Source organism: Vombatus ursinus, unplaced genomic scaffold, assembly GCF_900497805.2.
Source record: "Vombatus ursinus unplaced genomic scaffold, bare-nosed wombat genome assembly UNPS02009062.1, whole genome shotgun sequence".
In the NCBI taxonomy this organism is placed as follows: Eukaryota; Metazoa; Chordata; class Mammalia; order Diprotodontia; family Vombatidae; genus Vombatus; species Vombatus ursinus.
This window is the reverse complement of record NW_020948840.1, coordinates 12,390,841-12,410,850: the sequence shown is the minus strand read 5'-3', so window position 1 is coordinate 12,410,850 and position 20,010 is coordinate 12,390,841. Positions and strand designations below refer to the sequence as shown.

At 36.2% G+C, this 20,010-nt stretch overlaps 1 protein-coding gene across 1 annotated transcript in view; it reads right to left on the bottom strand.

Annotated features, from left to right (window-relative positions):
- Positions 1-15,772, bottom strand: part of LOC114034632 (mediator of RNA polymerase II transcription subunit 25-like) — a 47,499-nt gene extending 31,727 nt beyond the window's left edge. Inside the window, 1 exon segment of the mRNA XM_027850360.1 lies at positions 15,725-15,772. Within this exon segment, the coding sequence (XP_027706161.1) occupies positions 15,725-15,772 (48 nt within the window).
- Between the last annotated feature and the right edge of the window lie 4,238 nt (positions 15,773-20,010).

Genomic DNA, 20,010 nt, shown 5'->3' with positions numbered 1-20,010 from the left:
GTTCCCAGAAGGTGGCTGTTACTTTTCTCCTCAGGGTCCTAAGGGACCTTGAGTGTCTGGGGGTGATTTTCTAACACTTCGAACTATTAACAAGTCCCCATCAATATTCTTCTTGCTTCTATTATCAGTTGATATCAATCACAATTAATTACATTTCAGTTAGGTGTATTTACTATGGTGGCATTGGACATACAGTTGGTGCAGACACTCCCCACCCCCATTCCACCCCAAAGAAAGGGTGCACTCTTTCACAAGTACATACAGAGTTGAAGGGAAGGTGGACTCTAGTTTAGAGCACATGATATGGCAAAGAGAGTAACTAATGGTTCCTGAGTGTCTTTTTGCTGGAATCCCTTTTGGGGTTCCTTAATTCTCCTTAGGTATGGTGTAGCTTTCTTTTGGGCTCTGGGAAGTCTTGAACCTGCCTTCCCTCTGTGTAATTAGTTTTTCCTTTGCTCCCTATGCAGGGGTTGCCATCACCTATTCTGAGACCACTGCTAGGATACTAATGAGAAGTTCAAATCCTCTGATTTTTCAAAGTTCACAAGTTCTCTCTCTGGTCAAGTGAGAAGGGAGTGAGAGAGAGAGAGGCTTTTCTCTTCTTCTACACCCTCATATAGGCACTCAAATGCTCCAGTTTTTAAAGTTTGCTATTTTATATAAAACCCATAGGGTGTAACTGAGTCCCTTCAGCCAATCCCTATATATCCTCTGTATGGCATCTCCATTTCATCCAATGGCTTTTGCTCATTTCAAAATGACAAAGGACTAATCATTCCTTTCTAATATTCTTTTCTTTCTTTTTTTATTTAATTATTTTTAGTTTTCAACATTCACTTCCACAAGATTTTGAGTTCCAAATTTTCTCCCCATCTCTCCCCTCCCGTACCCCTAAAACGGCATGCATTCTGAATACTCCTTCCCCTAATCTGCCCTCCCTTCTATCTCTCTCTCCCTTTTCTTATCCCTTTCCCCTTCAATTTTCCTATAGGGCATAATCGATTTCTATACCCCATTTCCTGTACCTCTTATTTCCTAGGATGTGAAAACTATTTTTTTAGACACCTGTTTTTAAAACTTTGGGTTCCAAATTTTCTCCCTTCCTTCCTTGCCACCCACTCTCAATGAGAAGGCAAGCAACTCCATACAGGTTATACATGTATAGTCATGCAAAACACTTCCGTAGTAGTCATGTTGTGAAAAACTAAGTATATTTCCCTTAACCCTATCCCGCCCCCCACTTACTCTATTTTCTCTTTTGACCCTGTCCTTCCTTAGAAGTGTTTGCTTCTGATTACCCCCTCCCCCCAATCTGCCCTCCCCCTATCATCCCCCTGCTCTCTTGTCCCCTTTTCCCCCTCTAATATTCTTGATTGAGTGATTCAATAGAGGCCTTGTTTACACCTGGTTTATGTATCTGATTAATTGATCCAATCTATAAGTCTTTGTTGTTGTTATCAAGTCCTGTCCAATTCTTTGGGACCCCATCTGGGGTTTTCTTGGCAAAGATATTAGAATAGTTTCCTTCTGCAGTGGACTAAGGCAAACAGAGGTTAAGTGACTTGCCCAGGATCACATAGTTAGTAAGTGTCTCAGGCCACATTTGAACTCAGGTCTCCCTGACTCCAGGCTCAGTGCATTATCCCCTGAGCCATCTAGCTGTCTCTTCTATAAGTTCTGGCCCTCTAAAATTATTGAATATCTCTCTTACATGACCATGGTGTAATATGAGGAATACTACAAGAATCTCTTACTATATGGACTAGGCTTGTTCTTTGCCTTAAAAGGTATTGGAACAATCTTCAAGTCTTAATTGACTCAGGGACTAAAAGTTTTGGCTGGTGACATGTTGACATAACTTCCTGGTTTCTTGAGGACAGAAAACAAAGCAAAACAAAACAAAACAAAACAAAGCAGGAGGAACTTGGTGCTTCAAGAAACTTCACTTGCAGACTACTATAGCTCAACCCAGCACTTAGCACAGTGCTTGGTACATAGTAAACAGGATATTAACAACAACAATAATGATAATAATAATATAGTAGTTTAAGGTTTGCAAAGCATTTTATATGTTAACTTATGGGGTGGGTGTTATTATTATCTCCATTGATAGATAAGGAAACTGAGGCACAAGGAGAGTAAGTGATTTACTGAGGGCCACACAGGTAGTTAGTATATGAGGCAGGATTCAAACTCAGATCTTCTTGATTCTAAGTCTCATACTCTATCCAGTGTGCCACTTAATTGCCTCTAAATTCTATTATCAAGTAAGTGCTTAACAAATGCTTGTTGACTTTGAGTGACTGACCATGGGCAACACAGAAGCAAAGGAGATGTGATCAGCTAAATCTTTGCTATATCCTCACCGAATATCTCTTTCCTGCTCTGGATGTCCTTTCCACAAAATAGCTAAATATCTTTTATTTTGTTAATTGTTAGATGAACTATGAGTATCTCACTTTGTTCCAGTCTCTCACCTGGGTACCAGACTGGCCTGAGCCAGGTGTGACCTACTATATATGGCAACCACTGCTAGCCACTAACTCGTATATATTTTCAAACTCTTTGCTAGTGCAAAAGTTATTTCATATGAAGTTACCTGGATGATTTCTGCTCAAACAAGGCCTTCAGACAGAAGTACATCACTAGATTAGCATCTCACATGAAAGTGATTAGGTAATAATAACATGAAATCTGTATCCCAAAGGCATAATACTGATTACCATAAACTTAAGAACCTACTTTCTTCCTTTACCTCTCTGTGATGTTCTTTAAAAAATCTCTCCTTCTTCTTTTGCTTGTCTCTGTCTCTGTCATCTCTGTCTTTCTCTCTCATCTCTCTCTCTCTAATCTCTCTCTCTTTCTCTCTCTTCTCTTCCCCTCCTACCTCCATGTAGAGCCTCAAGATAAAGATGATAGGTCATTGGTATAATGGCAGGCAGTTTCCTCTTTAGACCTTGAGAAGGGAATGAGAACTTGAGCCAGATATGGGGCCCAACTTCTTTAACACATGGAACACATAACATAATGAAACATTATGTCTGCATGTAATTGTGGAGAACTAGACAATTCTTAGCTATTCAATAAATGGAGGATAAGAGACAAAATACATGGATTTGAATATATAAGACTAAAGTCCTATTGTACAACACAAAATAATACATCCAAAACAAAATAGGAAGAAGTAAATAATGAAAAAAAATCTTTGCCATAAGTGCTTTTATGTGTATGACATCTCAAATGTGTGAGGAATTGATGTAAATTTATAACAGTAAGATCCAATCTCCAATTAATGGTCAAAAGATATAAAGTTCTTATAAGGCATAGCATAATTTATCAATAACACCTTGAAAAATTAAAATTTGAGGAGTTCAAATGAAAAGAACTCTGATATAACACCAAATACCCATTAAATTGGAAAAAGAACCATAGTTCAATAAAATTCCACGTTATTGGATCTGTGAAGAAATAGGAATGTTATTATATTGCTAGCATATGAATTGATGCAATCTTTTTAGAAAGCAATATAGCGTTATACAATGAAAATTACAGAACTTTTCATTCTCTTTAAGCCAAGTATCCCAATACTAGGATTATATCCTAAGAAGTGACAGGAAAAAAAGACCTATTTGTACAAAAATATTGTTAGCAGCATTATTCAAAAATAGCAAAAAGACCATAAACAATGATTGGGGATTGTGGCACATGAATATAATGGAATATTATTCAATAATACACTTTAATTCAAGAAACATTTGTTCATTACTATGTGCAAAGCACAGAAAATAGGAAATTGCTAAGGTGAAGAATGTAAAGAAAAATGGAAAAACATATGAACAACTACACTGACTCCTTCCACCCTAGATCTACACAAAAAGTCAGCCAAAAGCCAAAGTTAAAAGTTTATATATGTGTGTTAAAAATGGCAAACAATGACAGTTTACAGTTTTAAAATATTGTTTGTGCATTTGAACATTTCTGTTTGTTAATAGTTACTCAATTTATAATAAAATATTTTAAGGGAAAAATATGAATCACTAAGAAAGCTAAATTTTCCTGGCTATAATGTTACAAAAATATTAGTCATTACTTAATTTAACTTTGGTTTTCCTCAATAGGGATAAGGAGAAAACTTTTACTCATAGTAGGGTTTTTTGGTTTTTTTTTTAGAGGATTGGGTAAGGTGGGTGGGTGGTGGTCTAGAACTGTGATTTATTTTGGGCCATCATCAGTTGTCTTATACTGGACTCCAATGACTGGAGGACAGAGTGAGGCTGATAACTTTGCATAGCTCTGTCTCACTTAAATCTGATTCACTTGCAAGTCAAGACATCACCCTCCTGATGTTATTTGTCCTCTTGGGAGAACAAAGGATGAACATCAACAATGACAATTTTGGATTGAAAACTCCTAGTTAGGAAATTCCTTCTCCCTATGCATGTTAGAAAGTGAGCTTACAGTTTGAGAGAGCTTCCTGGAAGCATTGAAAGGTTAAGGGACTTGCTCAGGGTCACAAAGCTAACATATGTGAGGGGTGGGACTCAAACCCAGAGCTTTCTGACAGGATGCTAGAGCAAGGCTGGAGACCAGAGAACAATCGAAATCTACAGACATCGTTGGTATCTATTAGTTAATCTGCGTTCTTAATTGTTCATATTCTGAGTTCTCTGTGTTGCTACTTTCTTAAGTTTCTAAGATTACTTTGTGAACCAACTCTAGTGTATCCACTTCTGGATTTGTTTATTCACCTCTACAGTGAGGTCAGGGCTAGAGGTGTAGATTTGGGGATCATCAGCTTAGAAGTAATCACTTTCTTCTCTCAATATTCCTGCATACCTTCTTTACCCCATAATTTATCTATCAGTTTGGGAGAAAGAATACTTTAAAAAGAGATCCAACTAGAAGAAAGGAGTTAAATATCCAGCATCCAGTGTCAGTATGCAAATGTTAACAGTAAAGGCAAAATGATGAAATTTGGAATGACTAGTAGTGGTCTTTTTATAACATAACATCAATTCACCCACCTGCAAAGTGCTGAATCAATAAGTCAAGAAGGGGAGTTTCCTTTTGAAATTGGGTGCCTTGCAAAGTATAAACAGATATATTCAGTAAAAAAGCATCATGTTCCTCCCCCTCCTGTACTATAGGGATCAGCTTTGCAGCTGGTTGGTCTTCTTTGAAGTTTAATTTATACTAATATCATCATGGAGATGAAGGCCTAGAAACTATCCAAAACTAAGCTGACAAAGTGATGTTAAGTAGGTCTTTTGGCAATGCAAGAACAAAAACATGGTATGTTGTTTTAGCCAAGTCCAAATGGAAGAGGGATTCCTTATACATAGTGAGCTCCTCCAGATGAAGTGGTTTGCAGCTGACATTGTACTGATTGCATCAAGCTTAGAATATCACAGAACATCCCAAAAGAGATCTATAATCACTTAAAAGAATTTTCTCTAATTATCCATGCAAGATAAGCCTATGATATGCAGTTAGATAGGTGGCCCATAGAAATGGCTCATTAGGACAAAATATCTTGGTTATTTTAATTGTATAAGGAACTGGGCCCAGAGTTGAATAAGGAGAAGAGAGTGGATGGATAGCTTTTGGGAAATGAAGGGGTGATTTTAATGACCCCAATCTTCTTCTCCAAACAAAAATTCATCATAGTGATAGCTGATAGTGATAGATATTCTTCTAGTAACATTGTATAGTTGTGAACAATGTAATACTCTGACTTCAAAAGAAATAAAATGGCAGAGCCCGCCCAGGGTAATAGAAGGATACAAGGTGGATGTAAGTCATCTACAGTTACTCAGTGGTATGCTACCAAGTAAGATTGAACAGAGGACAAAAGGAGGTGAGCCAGCCAATGTAGCAAGAATTAGGGACGGCAAAGGAATACCATTTCTCTACATATAATGAGAAGAAAAACTAGAAGAAGGCTTCCAGGATGTTACTTTGTGGAGGATTTATGGAAAGATGTAGATAAGAATTACACAGGATGATAGGGGTAGCTAGCGGCACAGTGGATAGAGCACCAGCCCTAAAGTCAGGAGGACCTGAGTTCAAATCTGGCCTCAGACCAAACACTTGACACTTACTAACTGTGTGACCTGAGCAAGTCACTTAACCCCAATTGCCTAAAAATTAAAAAAAAAAGAATTACACAGAATGAGAATCACAGAATCTAAGATCTGGAAAGGATCACAGAAACTGTCTACTCCTACTGACCAAGGACTCCTATAACACCTGCATCAAATAGATGTCCAGTTTCGACTTAAAGACCTCCAATGTTGAAAGACAAACCACCTTCTTTGACATAGTTCATTTTACTTCTGGATGGCTTTAACTTTCAGGAAATTTTTCTTTGTGCAAGGCTCATATTTGCCTCTCTGTGATTTCTACCCATTAATCCCAGTTCTACCCTGTGGAGCCAAGCAGAACAAGTCCTAATTGCCCTTCAACCTGATTGCACTTCACATACTTTAAGACAACTGTTAGGTTCACTAGTCTAAGCCTTCTCTTCTCCAGAAGAGTGGAGATGAGAGCCAAAGTGGAATGAAGGCTGGAGAACGAGGAGCATCTGAAGCAGTGCTTCTGAATGAATGCAAAACCCGAGACCACCTTACTTATAGCATTGGGTGGTGCCATGAGCCACATTTTCTGATATCAATGATCCATCAGTAACTTGTCACATACTTACCTTTCAGGGGCCATCTCATTATGGTGGAGAGAATACTGGACTGAGAGTCACAGAATCTCAAAGTTGGAAGGAACCTCATAATCTAGCAATCTATCAATCCCACCTGTACCTGAACAAGAATTCTCTCTGTGATTTACCAGAAAAGTGGTTATTTAACCTCCAGTGAAAGGGAGCCTACCACCTCACAAAATAGTCTATTGTACTTTTGGAAAACTCTGATGCTAACTACTGTAGCTTCTACCAAGCTCAAATATCTTTGAATGAAGCTTTGGAGATAGTCTGCTGTAAAGGTCCAACAATGATCTCCAATGACTCACTATTATCTACGGTATCAAATACATTCACACTTACTTATTTACATACATACATACATATAATTCCTTTAAAAATAAGTCTTTAAGTCCTTATGTTTTTGAACATAAACATCATTATAGTTTCACCCAGAATCCTTCACCCCTTTCCTCCCAGAGAGCTATTTCATGTAATAAATAATATTTTTTAAAGACAGAAGAGGAGAGAAGTAAAAATCAACATAACCGATCAATACATTGAAAAAACTTTGAAGATATGTGCAATGTATAATACTTGTGGACCTCCAGCCTCTGCAAAGGGTAGGGTGAGAATGTTTTCTCACATCTCTTCTTTTGAGCCATGCAGTCATGCTTGTTCTTCTTAATTTTGCAACATTCACTTTCAGTATTTTCTTAGTGGTTTTTTCTCTTTACATTGTTGTAGTCAACATATATATTGTTTTCTTGGCTCTGCTTACTCTACTCTGCATCAATTAATGTAGATCTCTCCATGCTTCTCTGTACTCATCAATTTTCATTTCTTATTGTTCAGTCATTTTTCCATCATGTCTGACTCTGTGAGCCCACTTGGGGTTTTCTTGGCAAAGATACTGGAGTGATTTGCCATTTCCTTCTCCAGCTCATTTTACAGATGAGGAAACTAAAGCAAACAGTGTTAAGTGACTTGCCCAGTGTCACACAACTAATAAGTGTCTGAAACCAGAGTTGAACTCAGGAAGATGAGACATCTTGACTCCAGGCCCAGCACTCTATCTACTGTGCCACTTAGCTGCTCATTTCTTACAACACTGTAATGTTCCATTACATCCATGTACAATTTATTTAGCCTTTTCTCAATTGATAACTACTTTGTTTTCAGTTCTTTGCTATCATGGAAAGTGTTCAGATAAATCTTTTTGTACATATGGGGACTTATTGGTTTCTTATCAATGGCCTCCTTGGCAATATAAGCTTAGTAATAGAATCTCAGGGTCAAAAGGCATGTATATTTTTGTCATTTTATTTGCATAATTCCAGGTAATACAGTATGTAAAGGACTGGACCTAGTGTCAGGAAGACCTGAATTCAAATCAAGCTTCAGACACTTACTAGTCCTGTTAGCCAGAGCAAATCATTTAATTGCTTTCTACATTAATTTTCTCATTTGTAAAAAGGGGATAATAATAGTACCTACTTCTAGGACTGTTGTGAGGATAAAATGAGATGATAACTGTAAAGTGCTTTGCAACTCTTAAAGTTAGCTATTGTTACTATTAATTCCAAATTGCTTTCCAAAATGCTTGTACTCATTCACAATTCCACTGGCAAGGCTCTAGTGTGCCTATCTTACCACCACTACTTCAGTATTGACTATTCTCATCTTTTATCTTCTTTGACAATTTGCAGGATGTGAGTTAAAACCTTAGGATTGCTTTGATTTGCATTTTTCTTATTAGTGATTTGGAACATTCTTTTATATGATCATTAAGTTTGCAATTCTTTTAAGAGGAGTTTGTTCATATCCTTTGATACTTTTCTATTGGAGAATGGTTTTTGGAGATTACATAGACGATCCAAAAGATTTTTTGTGTGTGTGCATATATATACATGTATATATATCTATGTGTGTGTGCATATGTAGCCTGCAACTTTACTGAAGCTTATAATTATCTTAATTAATATTTTTGATGATTCCCTAGGATTTTCTAAGTAAACCATCATAGAATCAGCAAAATCTCCTCTTCCTTCTCTTTTCTTATTGCTATTTCTCCCATTTCCCAACATAGATCAAATACTTGTGAGAAGAGTGACATCCTTGCTTTACTTCTGCATTTGTTGAAAATGGTTCTAGGGTATCCCTGTGTATATGATATATGATATATTATATACGATGCTTGCTTTTGGCTTTAGATAGACACTTTTTTGATATTAAAAAGATTTCTTTATGCCTATACTTTGTAGAGTTTTTATTTTTTAGCATAAATGAATATTGTACTTTGTCAGAGATAATATTGTGGTTTTTGATTTTTTTTTCAATATGATTAATTATGCTGATTTTTTTTTGCTAATGCTGAGCCATCCTTGCCTTCCTGGTATAAATCTAGACTGGTCATGAGGAATAATTCCTTAGATGAATGAATGTACAGTGGTCTGCTTGATAAGATTTTATTTAAAATTTTTGCATCAATATTCATAAATTATATTGGTCTATTGGTCTCTTGTGACTTCTCCTTCCCTGACTTAGGAATTAGGACTATATTTGTCCTATAAATGGAATCTGGTAGAGTTCTTTCTTTTATAACTTTTGAGAATAATTTGTGTAGTATTGGTACTAATTGTTCTTTAAGTTTGATAGAATTCTCCCACGAGTCCAATAAGACCAGGTGTTTTTTCCTTTTGTCATTCTGCTTATGCCTAAGCTCTTTAACTGAGTTTTCTACTTCCTGAGATATTTTATTTTCTTTTTTTTCTTTCTTTCAATCTTTTTTTTCTTTATTTCCTCCTCTTGTGCACTTTCTGATACTTTCCCCTTGAATTGAGATTTTCCTGGGGAATGGATCAGAAAGCCCACTCAACCTCTTCTTATACCAGGCAATTCACAATTCATCAGCCTCAGTCTCTGTCCCAAATGATTTCTGGAGGTACAAACTGGCACCAGAGACATGCTGGGCTTTTCCTTTCCAGCTTACTGGGCTATTATACAGCTCTAAACATGCCCTGCTCCTGTTTCCTCTTTCTCAGTTCTCTGGCTGAGCTCTATTGAAGCAGAAGATATGCTGCCTCACTGCTGTCCCATATTGAGCCAGTTTCTGCTTTTTGGTTTTCCATCACTCTGAAGAATGGGAGTAAAGTTGAGTCAAGTTGTGAGTTCAAGTGTCTGCTTGTGTAGCCTTAATATAGTAGTGTTGATGCATGGTGGAGGAACTTCTGGGTGAAAGGGTTAGGGATTAAGGATTAGCTTTCTCTGCTGGTAGTCAACTGAATCATTACCTCTTTAGGGTTCTTGGTGTGCTAGACCAGCACTTTTTAAATTTTTTCCGCTTGCAACCCCTTTTCTCCCAAGAAATTTTTATGGGCCCCTGGGTATGTAGGTATATAAAATAGGTATACAAATCAAATATTTACTGATAATAAATCATAAAAAAATATTTTAAAGCAATTCTTTGGTATACATATAATTTTACCATTTATTAAAGATGAAAGCAAATTTGCCTACTAATGAGATGGATGTGCTTGTTTATTTTTAGATAAAGAATTTTTGGAGGAATATTTGGAACTGTAGCTCATAGAGTATCTTCAGTGTTTTACAGAGTTCATCGATATTTTGATTTTATAATTGTCAATGCTGAGAACACCATTTTGCATAAATACACAGTACAAAATGGCAGAAGTATGAAATTGTTGGAAATTCTGTCCTAATCCCAAGCCAAAATTCATTTAATGATTTTGTATGTACAGTAAAACCACTGCAATTCATAATGTACAATAGTCTTGAGTCTGAGCCAATGTGTTTCTGGCAGTGTTCGCTGGTATTGTGTGGCATGACGGCATGTACAGTGCAAAGTATGCATGTTGTGTGTTCAGAAACAAGATTGCTGTGAAATTGTGCGATACAACATGGACAAGAGCTTTAAGAAACACCTTGGATTCATTATGCATTTGATTTCTAATTATTTTTTGGTTATTGTGCATTCAGAAACCTTTTACTGTTGCCAAATTTTTCACGACCCCACATATTCAGTTATGCGACCCCATATAGGATCATGACCCACGGTTTCAGAAGCACTGTCTAGACTATGAAGACAGCTGCAATTGCTCTTTGTGGTTGTTCAGTCATTTCAGTCACGTCTGACTCTTCATGACCCCATTGTAGGTTTTCTTGGCAAAGATACTGAAATAGTTTCCCAACGCATGTTACAGATGAGGAAACTGAGGCAAACAGGGTTAAGTGACTTGCCCAGGGTCACACAACTAGTAAGCGTCTGAGGCCACATTTGAACTCAGATCTTTCTGACTCCAGGCCTATCCTCCAGCTAACTGCCCTGCAATTTCTTTACCTCTTGTGAATCATTCCTGTTTTAGGAAGATCTGAGAGGTCAAGAGGATCAGAGAAAATGTTTCCTCCATTTTATTGGTCATGTGACCTAGAACTGCTTTTTTTTCTTTATAGCATTATTATTGTCATATAAATTGTTTTCCCTAATCTGCATACTTCATTCTATATCATTCCATAGAAATCTTCCTAGTTTCCTATGAATCAATCCATTCTGTCATTTCTTATGGAACAATAGTATCTCATTACATTAACATGATACTTTGTTTATCTTTCCCCAATAGGTGGGCATCTCCTTAGTTTACAGTTTTTTTGCTACTATGAAAAGAGCTGCTATAAATATTTTTCTACATATAGATCTTTTTCCTTTTTCTTTGATCTGGTTGGGTTTTATGCTTTGTAGTGATACAATTGTTGAAGTCAAATGGTGTGTATAGTTTAGTGACTTCTGGGAACTAGTTCTAAATTGTTTTCCAGAAAGTCTAGATCACAGTTCCACTGATAGAGTTCTTTTGTGCCTATTTTCCTGCCATTTCTCTCAACATTTGCCTCTTTGTCAATTTTATGGCTGTGAGGTGGAACCTTACAGTTGTTTTAAAGTGCATTTCTCTAATAACTAGTGATTTGTAACCTTTTCCCCCATAGGACTGATGATAGCTTGGATTTTTTTTTTCCTTTGCAAACTGCCTGTTCATATCCTTTGATCATTTATCTGTTGGGGATATGGATCTTCTTATAAATTTGAATCAGTTCCCTATATATTTTGGATATGAAAACTTGATCAGGGAAATTTTTGCAAAGATTTTTTTTCTCCAGATATCTATTGTCTTTCTAATTTTAACTGATTATATTTGTATTTCTCTAGTGCCTAGCACAGTGCCTTGCATGCAATAGGCACAATAAATGGCTAAAGAATTAATTAGTTGAATGAAAGGGGGAAGAGAATAAGCATTTATATCATGCCTACTATGTGCCAAGCACTGTGTTAAATGCTTTACAAATATTATCTCATTTTATCCTATTATTATCCCCATTTTGCAGTTGAGGAAACTGAGGCTGATAGAAGTTAAGTGACTTGTCCAAGGTCACATAACTAGCAAATGTCTGAGGTCACATTTGGACTCAGGTCTTCCTTACTCCAGCCCTAGCACTCCATACACTGTGCCACTTAGCTGTTGAATGAATTCCTTATATATGATATCTTTGATTTCTCATATATTAAATGAAAAATTGTGTAGAATTTAGGGATCACATCATGTTGATTATATTAAGCCCCTGAACTCCACCATGATCTCCTCCAGTCAAGAAGATGAAGAATTCATGTTGTTCAATTTAAAACATGAAGTTAGATGAGCAGCTTATTGAGTTGGTCCATCAGTACCCAAGTCTTAGGCAAATATAAATATATAATGTATAATTAACACATTATACAATGTACAATAATACAACAAATATAAATGTACAATAAACAGTGAGGCTTAGACTTGAAGAGGAATTGTGTAATGGACTGATTGTATTTGTGGAATTGTGCAGTGTTTTTAATTATCTGAAGCTCTTCCCGTGATCTACTTCTCCATGCCACTTCAGCTATACACAGAGATGGTCATATTCTTGATTTTGCCATGGCTCACAAGGTTTCATATTCAAGAACTACAAAGTTCCTCTATTCCATCATAATCTTCTGTAATTCCATCTTTTCCATTTAATATTACTCCTAAACTTATTCTTCATCCTCTTCATGACCTCTAATACTTACTCCTTACTACCTTCCCAAGTCATAACCACAACTTGGCCACTTTCTTTTCCATTGCCTATCTTGACCCTTTTAAAGTGAAAACCATGCTGTCTTCCACTCTGGAATTACTTGTTCCCTTGTCCTCTTCTCACTGTTGGCCAGATTGAATCCCTGAGTTGTTTTCAACATCTGCCTCCTTTATTCCTACATGTGCTGCTAAACTGAACTGGAGAAAATCATGAAACTGTCCTGATTGGGTCTACAACAAATTGATTTGTAATCTCAATTGGGTCCTTGCTGTAGCAAGGTAATCTTTCTACTCCCTTGTATCTACTTTGTTTTTATCTTGCAATTACCTCCATCTGTGCTTACAATCATCCTCATTAAAATGTAATCTCCTTGAGGGCAGGAACTGTTTCTTTTTTACCTTTGTATCCTAGCACCTAACATAGTGTATGCACATAGTAGGTGCTTTATTGATTGAAGGCTTCATTAAGTATCTGAGTTGAGCCTGGAAGGAAAGAATGAACTTCAACAGATCTAGTTGGGCCTGAGGGATTCCAGAAACATGATTAGACTTGAGCAAATGGCTAGGAAAAGGCAGGCCTTAAAGGGAGTATGAAGAGAAATGTATTTTGTTTGGAAATTATGATATATGAAGACAAGCAAATAGAACAGTAAGGGGAGTAGTATAAGTCTGGACTTTGCAGGATCTGTATACCAGAGTCAGGAAGTTTTTTTTTTTTTTTTTTAAATTTCATGGGCAACCTGTAGGATCCAGGAGGGTAGGGACCACATTTTACTTAAATTTTGTGTCTTCCCCAATGTCTATCCTTCCCCATTCACATATTTGTATGCAGTAGGTGCTTCATAAGCATTAGTTGAATCAAAAACTTAAAAACCATTTTGATACTATTGAACAAATTGACTCAAGAATGAGGTCTTTACAACAAAATCACTTCTCTGGGAAAGTACTTTTTGCAAATTTAGAGAAATCACATAAGTATTCTGCATAGTGGTTTAAGCATTTATTATTTTTAAAAATATGTTCATCACAATTCAATCACTGAATGATGTAGGCAAAATTAATGTTGAATTCTTGACTTAAGACAATAGATGATGCCACATTGTTATCACCTGATGACAAATCAACACCAGGTGCTAACTTATCCAGAGTTTCCAATAACAGTATTAATGTCAGTCCCTGCTCAGACAGTTCTTAGGCTTGGAATCACTTTTGATTCCATGTTCTCATTTACTTTCCCCTCAAATAATTAATCAGTAGCCAAATCCTTCCATTCCTCCTATGCAGTATCGATCAACAGGTATTTATTAAGATTTAATTATTTCTTTATTTTTATGTTATTATTTATTCTTTTTAAATAGTAATATTATTATTAACACACCCAGCAGTGTGTTAGGATGATCTTGTTAAAGTAGTCAACTAGGAAATATCAGTAAATGGTGTCTCTAGTGAAACAAAACTTGCCTGGCATTTAACACTTCAAAGGAATTCCCTAATTGCTAGTTATCAGCCAAGTGGAGTCAGGACAGGAAATCAGTGATAACTAGCCTCCATTTAGGCTGACAGGAAATCCAGGCATTAAAGTGGCTATTAAAATGGGGTACTGACCATTATCAGCACTGATATTAATTCAAATGTGGATAACAAAAAATGTTTCACTGCCCTATCCCTTGTTTTCAGTCAGATTTAGAGATGAGAAATTGTAAAATTATATATCTGATGACACAATTTTCTGTTTCTATAAGATTCAGAATATATAGCAACCAATGATTTTAAGTGAATAAACAATGTTTTTTAAAAAGAAAAATTCTACAAGAAAACTTTTATTTTTGTATATGAGAACTCCAAGATAGCATGTAAAAGGTATTTATTGATTCAATGTATTTACTCTATTGACACTTATTAAGCATCTACTGCATGTAGCGTACTGTATCAGGTGCTGAAGAAATAAAAACATAATTAAGACAGAGTTCTTGCCCCTATGGAGCTTACAATCTAGCAAAGGAGGTTCATTAAGCAAACATGCAATAAATGACTTGTCCAGTATCACAGAATAGAATAATTTAAAATGTAAATAATACAATGAAATTATAATATCCAATTAGACAGAATTTATAGACAGGTCACAGCAAGTTATGCACTATCTCCAGATCATTCTCTTGCCTATAATATTAAATTCTTGAACTTCATGTCTTAAATTGCCTGAAGATGGGTCAGCTACAATGTATCCATTTGGCAAACATGGCCTTATGATGCCAACTCCAACATGTTTCATAGTTAAGGAAGAAGCACAGGTAAGTAGAAAGCACTGGATCTTTGGTTCAAGTTCTGGCTATGCTACTTGGTATTTATGTGACTTTGGGCAAATCATTTTATCTTTCTAGGTCCCACTTTCCAGAAAAATGAAGCACTTGGATCTCTAAGGTACCTTCCTGCTCTAAAATCTATTATGTTATGATCCTTAAGAACTCATTCAGGAAATAAAAGTTTGCTGTGAAGTTAAAAAATAAATCACATTGGTAACCATTTGGGAAATGGATGAAGTATCAGCATTCATCGCAGACAATAGAAGTGAATACATTGCAAACCTTGAAGCTTTCTCTATATGTGGATTATTATTTTAAATTTGTACCTGAAGGTGAGGACCAAAGACATAGAACAGAAACAAACAGTGCCTCTCCCTCCCCCGATCCCCCAGCCCATTTCTTGGAGTGGGCCAAAAGAGACAGCAGGAGAAGGAAGTCCTTCCCCTTTTTACTAGTTCAGTTCATGGGGTCCATGCTGTGATTCATCTGTGATCTTCACCCTCTGGACACAGCCGATGAGAATGGTTGAAAAAAGCAGCAGAAAGTGAATGGCCCAGTCATTTTAAAGTTTTAAAGTTTCGGGCAGCCAATCGAAGGAGGTTACCCCTCACACAGGTGGCAGGGGATGCAGCAGCCTCCATGTTAGGCAATCTGGACATGCTCGGATAAGCCCCAATTACATCAATGTTTATTGACTGACTGTGTGACCTTAGGCAACTCACTTAATCTTCTGCGCCCAGTTTTCTTTAAAAAAAAATGAAGAAGTTGGACTACAGATCCTGCCAGCAAAATCCTGTTGTCCTAAGCTAGTATGAAACATGCTGCTCCAAGGCAAGTCCAAAGATGTGAATGCTTTGTCAACAAAGTGGGGAAGGGAGTAAAATGCAAAATACTGTTAGGACTAATGCCATGTGAAACTTACCACAGAAAGCTTATGTTATTTAATCAGAAAGGAATTTTGGGTTCAGGAAGAGAATGTAATTGTAGGACTTTCAACCACAAGAACAAATTCATAAACATAAATACTTGGCTAGATGAGGAAGGGCAAGGTATTATGCAGGGATTTCTACTAATCAAGAGAATATTCATAATTATGAAGAAATTAGAAATGAGCAAATGAAGCACCTAGGTTGTTATTCAGAATGTAATTGGTGCTCAAACTCTGCATCTAATTATTAGGCATACTGATTATGTTAATTCTGTAGTTTGGGTAGACTAAGAACAGGGTGTATACTTTGTTTGAAGCTTGCTTTCCCCCTCTTCTGTGGTGGGGGTGAGGTGAGGTGGTGCCCAAGAGTAGACTAGAGTGAACTTTGGCAGTAGAATCTAATGTGTGCGGGCCATGCTTCCCAGGGGAACCCTTAGACCACATGGATTAAGATATATGAGTTTTTGCCAGTCTAAGGGTCCCAATGTTTGCCTGCAGTGAGAGTCTAACATTTAAATAAAACTGCTCCACATATGTTTATTGGGGTCAGCAGAGAGAAAAGCCTGAGTTTGGGTTTGGTGCTGTTACTTTTCTCTTAGGTGGCCATGTTTTTCTTACAACAATTATTTTTAAAAATTAATAATTAAAAGAAAAGAAATAACAAGTGAGCTCAGGGAACTCTGGTTTGTATTTCATTTGCTTGCTTCACCATAATTAGGCCTGGGAATGAGCTGAGAAAAATACCCTTTGGGGGTAGATAGCATTTATAGCAACCATGCCTAAGTGGCTGAGAGTATGTTAAAGATATTCTTTAGCATCGTGGAGGAAAGCCAGCATAGAATCTAAGTCAAAGAGAAATTCCTTATAGACTGTGAAATCCTCCAGATGCTCCTATTTGTGGATGACATTCTGTTGATTGCATCAAACCTTGGAGCGTGGCAGAACTTTCTGGATTAGATTCATAATCACTCAAAAGAACTTGGTCTAAATATACACCCGAGCTGAAGAATAATAGGATTCAGGCTATGATGCGCAGTTGGATGGATAAGCCATAAGCCATATCCATCAATATACATTGACATATTAAACACAATATACTTATATATAATATAAAAAGAGGTTTTTTTATTGGTCTTTTTTCCCCCAAGAAGTTTGTTGTCATTAGGAGAACTTTGCAACTTCTCAAAGGCAATACAGTCATCTTTTTTCCTGCTAAATTTTGGGCACTTTGTAATATACATATACATACGTACATACCAGCACACAACTAGGTAGTTCCCGTGTAGTGAACTCATGGGAGGACAGAAATGACAGACCCACAGGAGGAAGAGACATGGATATGTTGTGATCCACAATACAGAACAGAAAACACGTAGATGAGGTTATAGAGCCATCTGAATATTTGAGTATGTTAAAGTTAGTGCTGGAAGGGATACTAAAAGATACTACCTCTTAAACAGCCTGCTTCCCATTGCTCCCATCTACTTGCCTTCTGCTTTTCTTGCTTTGCAGCACATAAAGGGAAAAACCTAGAATTTCTTACAGGGAGAGGGAAATTTCTTTGACTAAATGGTCTGTAGATTCTGTTCTTTCACCCCCTCCAAAGGTGTCATATAGAAGCAAATTTGATGTTGCTAATCTCTGGCTAGTGAGACCATTGTTTTTCTTTTGGGAATATTTTATAGCTAGTGGGATAACTGCTCACTGACTTTGAGGTGTGCCATATTTCAATAGGAATAGAGTTAAAATCCTACAACCTGGTTAAATAAATCAAATATACAAGTAATAAGAAGATATATTTGAAAGCAGTTTACGTAAAAAAAAAACTTAGAGATTTCTGAGAATCAGTTACATTTTTTAGAATGATCAGAAGTTATTCAAAACCAAATCTGCTGAATAAGTTGAGTGATGAGGCTGATTAATAGTGTTTTAGGTTTCAAAAAAAAAGCGTGACTATAAGAAGAAAAATTCCTTTATGTCACCAACAAAACCCATCAAGAAGAGTTAGAAAGAAATTCCAGTTGAAATTACTACAGAAACTATAAAATATTTGAGTTTGTAATACTAAAATATACCCAAGAGGTATATGAATCCAACTATCAAATATTGTTTGCAAAAATAAAGACAGATCTAAATAATAGGAGAAGCATTCATTGTTCATGGGTAGGTCTAGCCAACATAATAAAAGTGGCAATGCTACATAAATTAATTTATTCAGTGCTATATAACCCCAGCTACCAAAGGATTATTTTATAGATATAGAGAAAATAATAACAAAATTCACATGGAAAGACAAAAGATAAATATTGTCAAGGATAAAAATGAAAAAAAAAAGTGGGAAGGTAAGTTTATTAGTGCCAGATCTCAAACTGTACTACAAAGCAGCAATCCTTAAAATGATTTAGTACTGGTTAAAAAAAATAGAGAGGTTGATCAATAGAACATGTTAGATACACAACATAGAGCAGCAAGCTAATACAGTTAGCATAATGTTCAATGAATCTAAAGACCCCATTTACTGGGGGAAAGATAAAAACTGCTGGGAAAACTGGACAACAGTCTGGTACAAATTAGGTGCAGACTAATAGCCTACACCATATAAGCTCAAATAGGCAAGTGACCTAGACATAAGAGGTCATATCGTAAACAAATTAGAGAAAGAAGGAAAAAATTACCTTTTGGATCTATGGATAGGGGATGAGTTCATGACTACACAATTTATAGAAAAGATTACACAAGATAAAACAGACAATTTTGATTATATAAAATTTAAATGTTTTGCACCAACAAATCTGATACCATTAAAATGAGAAGGGTATAGTCAGTTGGGAAAAAATCTTTGTAGCAAGTTTCTCTGACAAAGGTCTCATATTAAAGATGTGTAAGGAATTGACACAAATTTATAAAATTAAGAATCATTCGGAAGTAGATGAATCATCAAAGGTTATCAGCAAGAAGTTTTAAAAGGAAGAAATCCAAACTATCAACGATCATTTGAAAAATGTTTCAAATCATCAATAACTAAAGAAAAATTAAAACAATTCTGAGGTCTCACCCCTCAGACTGGAAAAAAAGACAAAAGAGGAAAATGGCAAATGTCTACAGGAAGACAGGCACCCTACTGCAATTGAGCTCTCAATTAGTACTGCCATTCTAGAAAGCAATCTGGAATTATGCTCAAAAAGTTACTAAAAGGAACATATTCTTTGACCCAACTATACCACTGCTGGGCCTAAACCTCAAAGAGATCAAAGAAAGAGGGAAAAGATCAATACATAAAAATATTTATAATGACTCTTTTTGTAGTAGCCAAAAACTGGAAACTAAGGGGGTGCTCATGTACTGGGGAATGGCTAAACAAATTATGGTATATGAATGTAATGGAATGTTATTATGCTATAAGAAATGTTGGAATGAATACTTCCAGAGAAAACTGGAGGAAGACTTGTGTGTACTAGTGCCTAAAGAAGTGAGCAGGATTAAAATAATTTCTACAATTGACAACAACATTGTAGAGGAAAAAAAACTTTGAAATACATTAGAGCTCTGGTCAATGCAATGATAAACCATAAATCCATTGGTTTGAATAGGAATCACAACACTTGCCTCCTTCCAGAGAGAAGATGAATTCAAAATGCAGAGTAAGACATGTATTTGGGGATGTAGCCAATGTGGGAACTTATTTTCCTGGATTATGCATTTTTTATGATGAGGGTTTTTTCATCTGTTTGTTAAATAGGAAGGAGGGGCAGATTACTAATGTGTGTAAAAAGAAACACATGTATTGGAAAAAAAGAGAAAAATAAGGTAAAGAGACCGACTTTCTTTCATGGTTTGTGAATTGGCTGCTGTTCTTTGCTCTCAGAAGTCACATCTCAGCCATGACAGAATCCCACAACCTTACTGCTCACTTTGCAAAAGATTCTTCTTCTTCTTCTTCTTCTTCTTCTTCTTCTTCTTCTTCTTCTT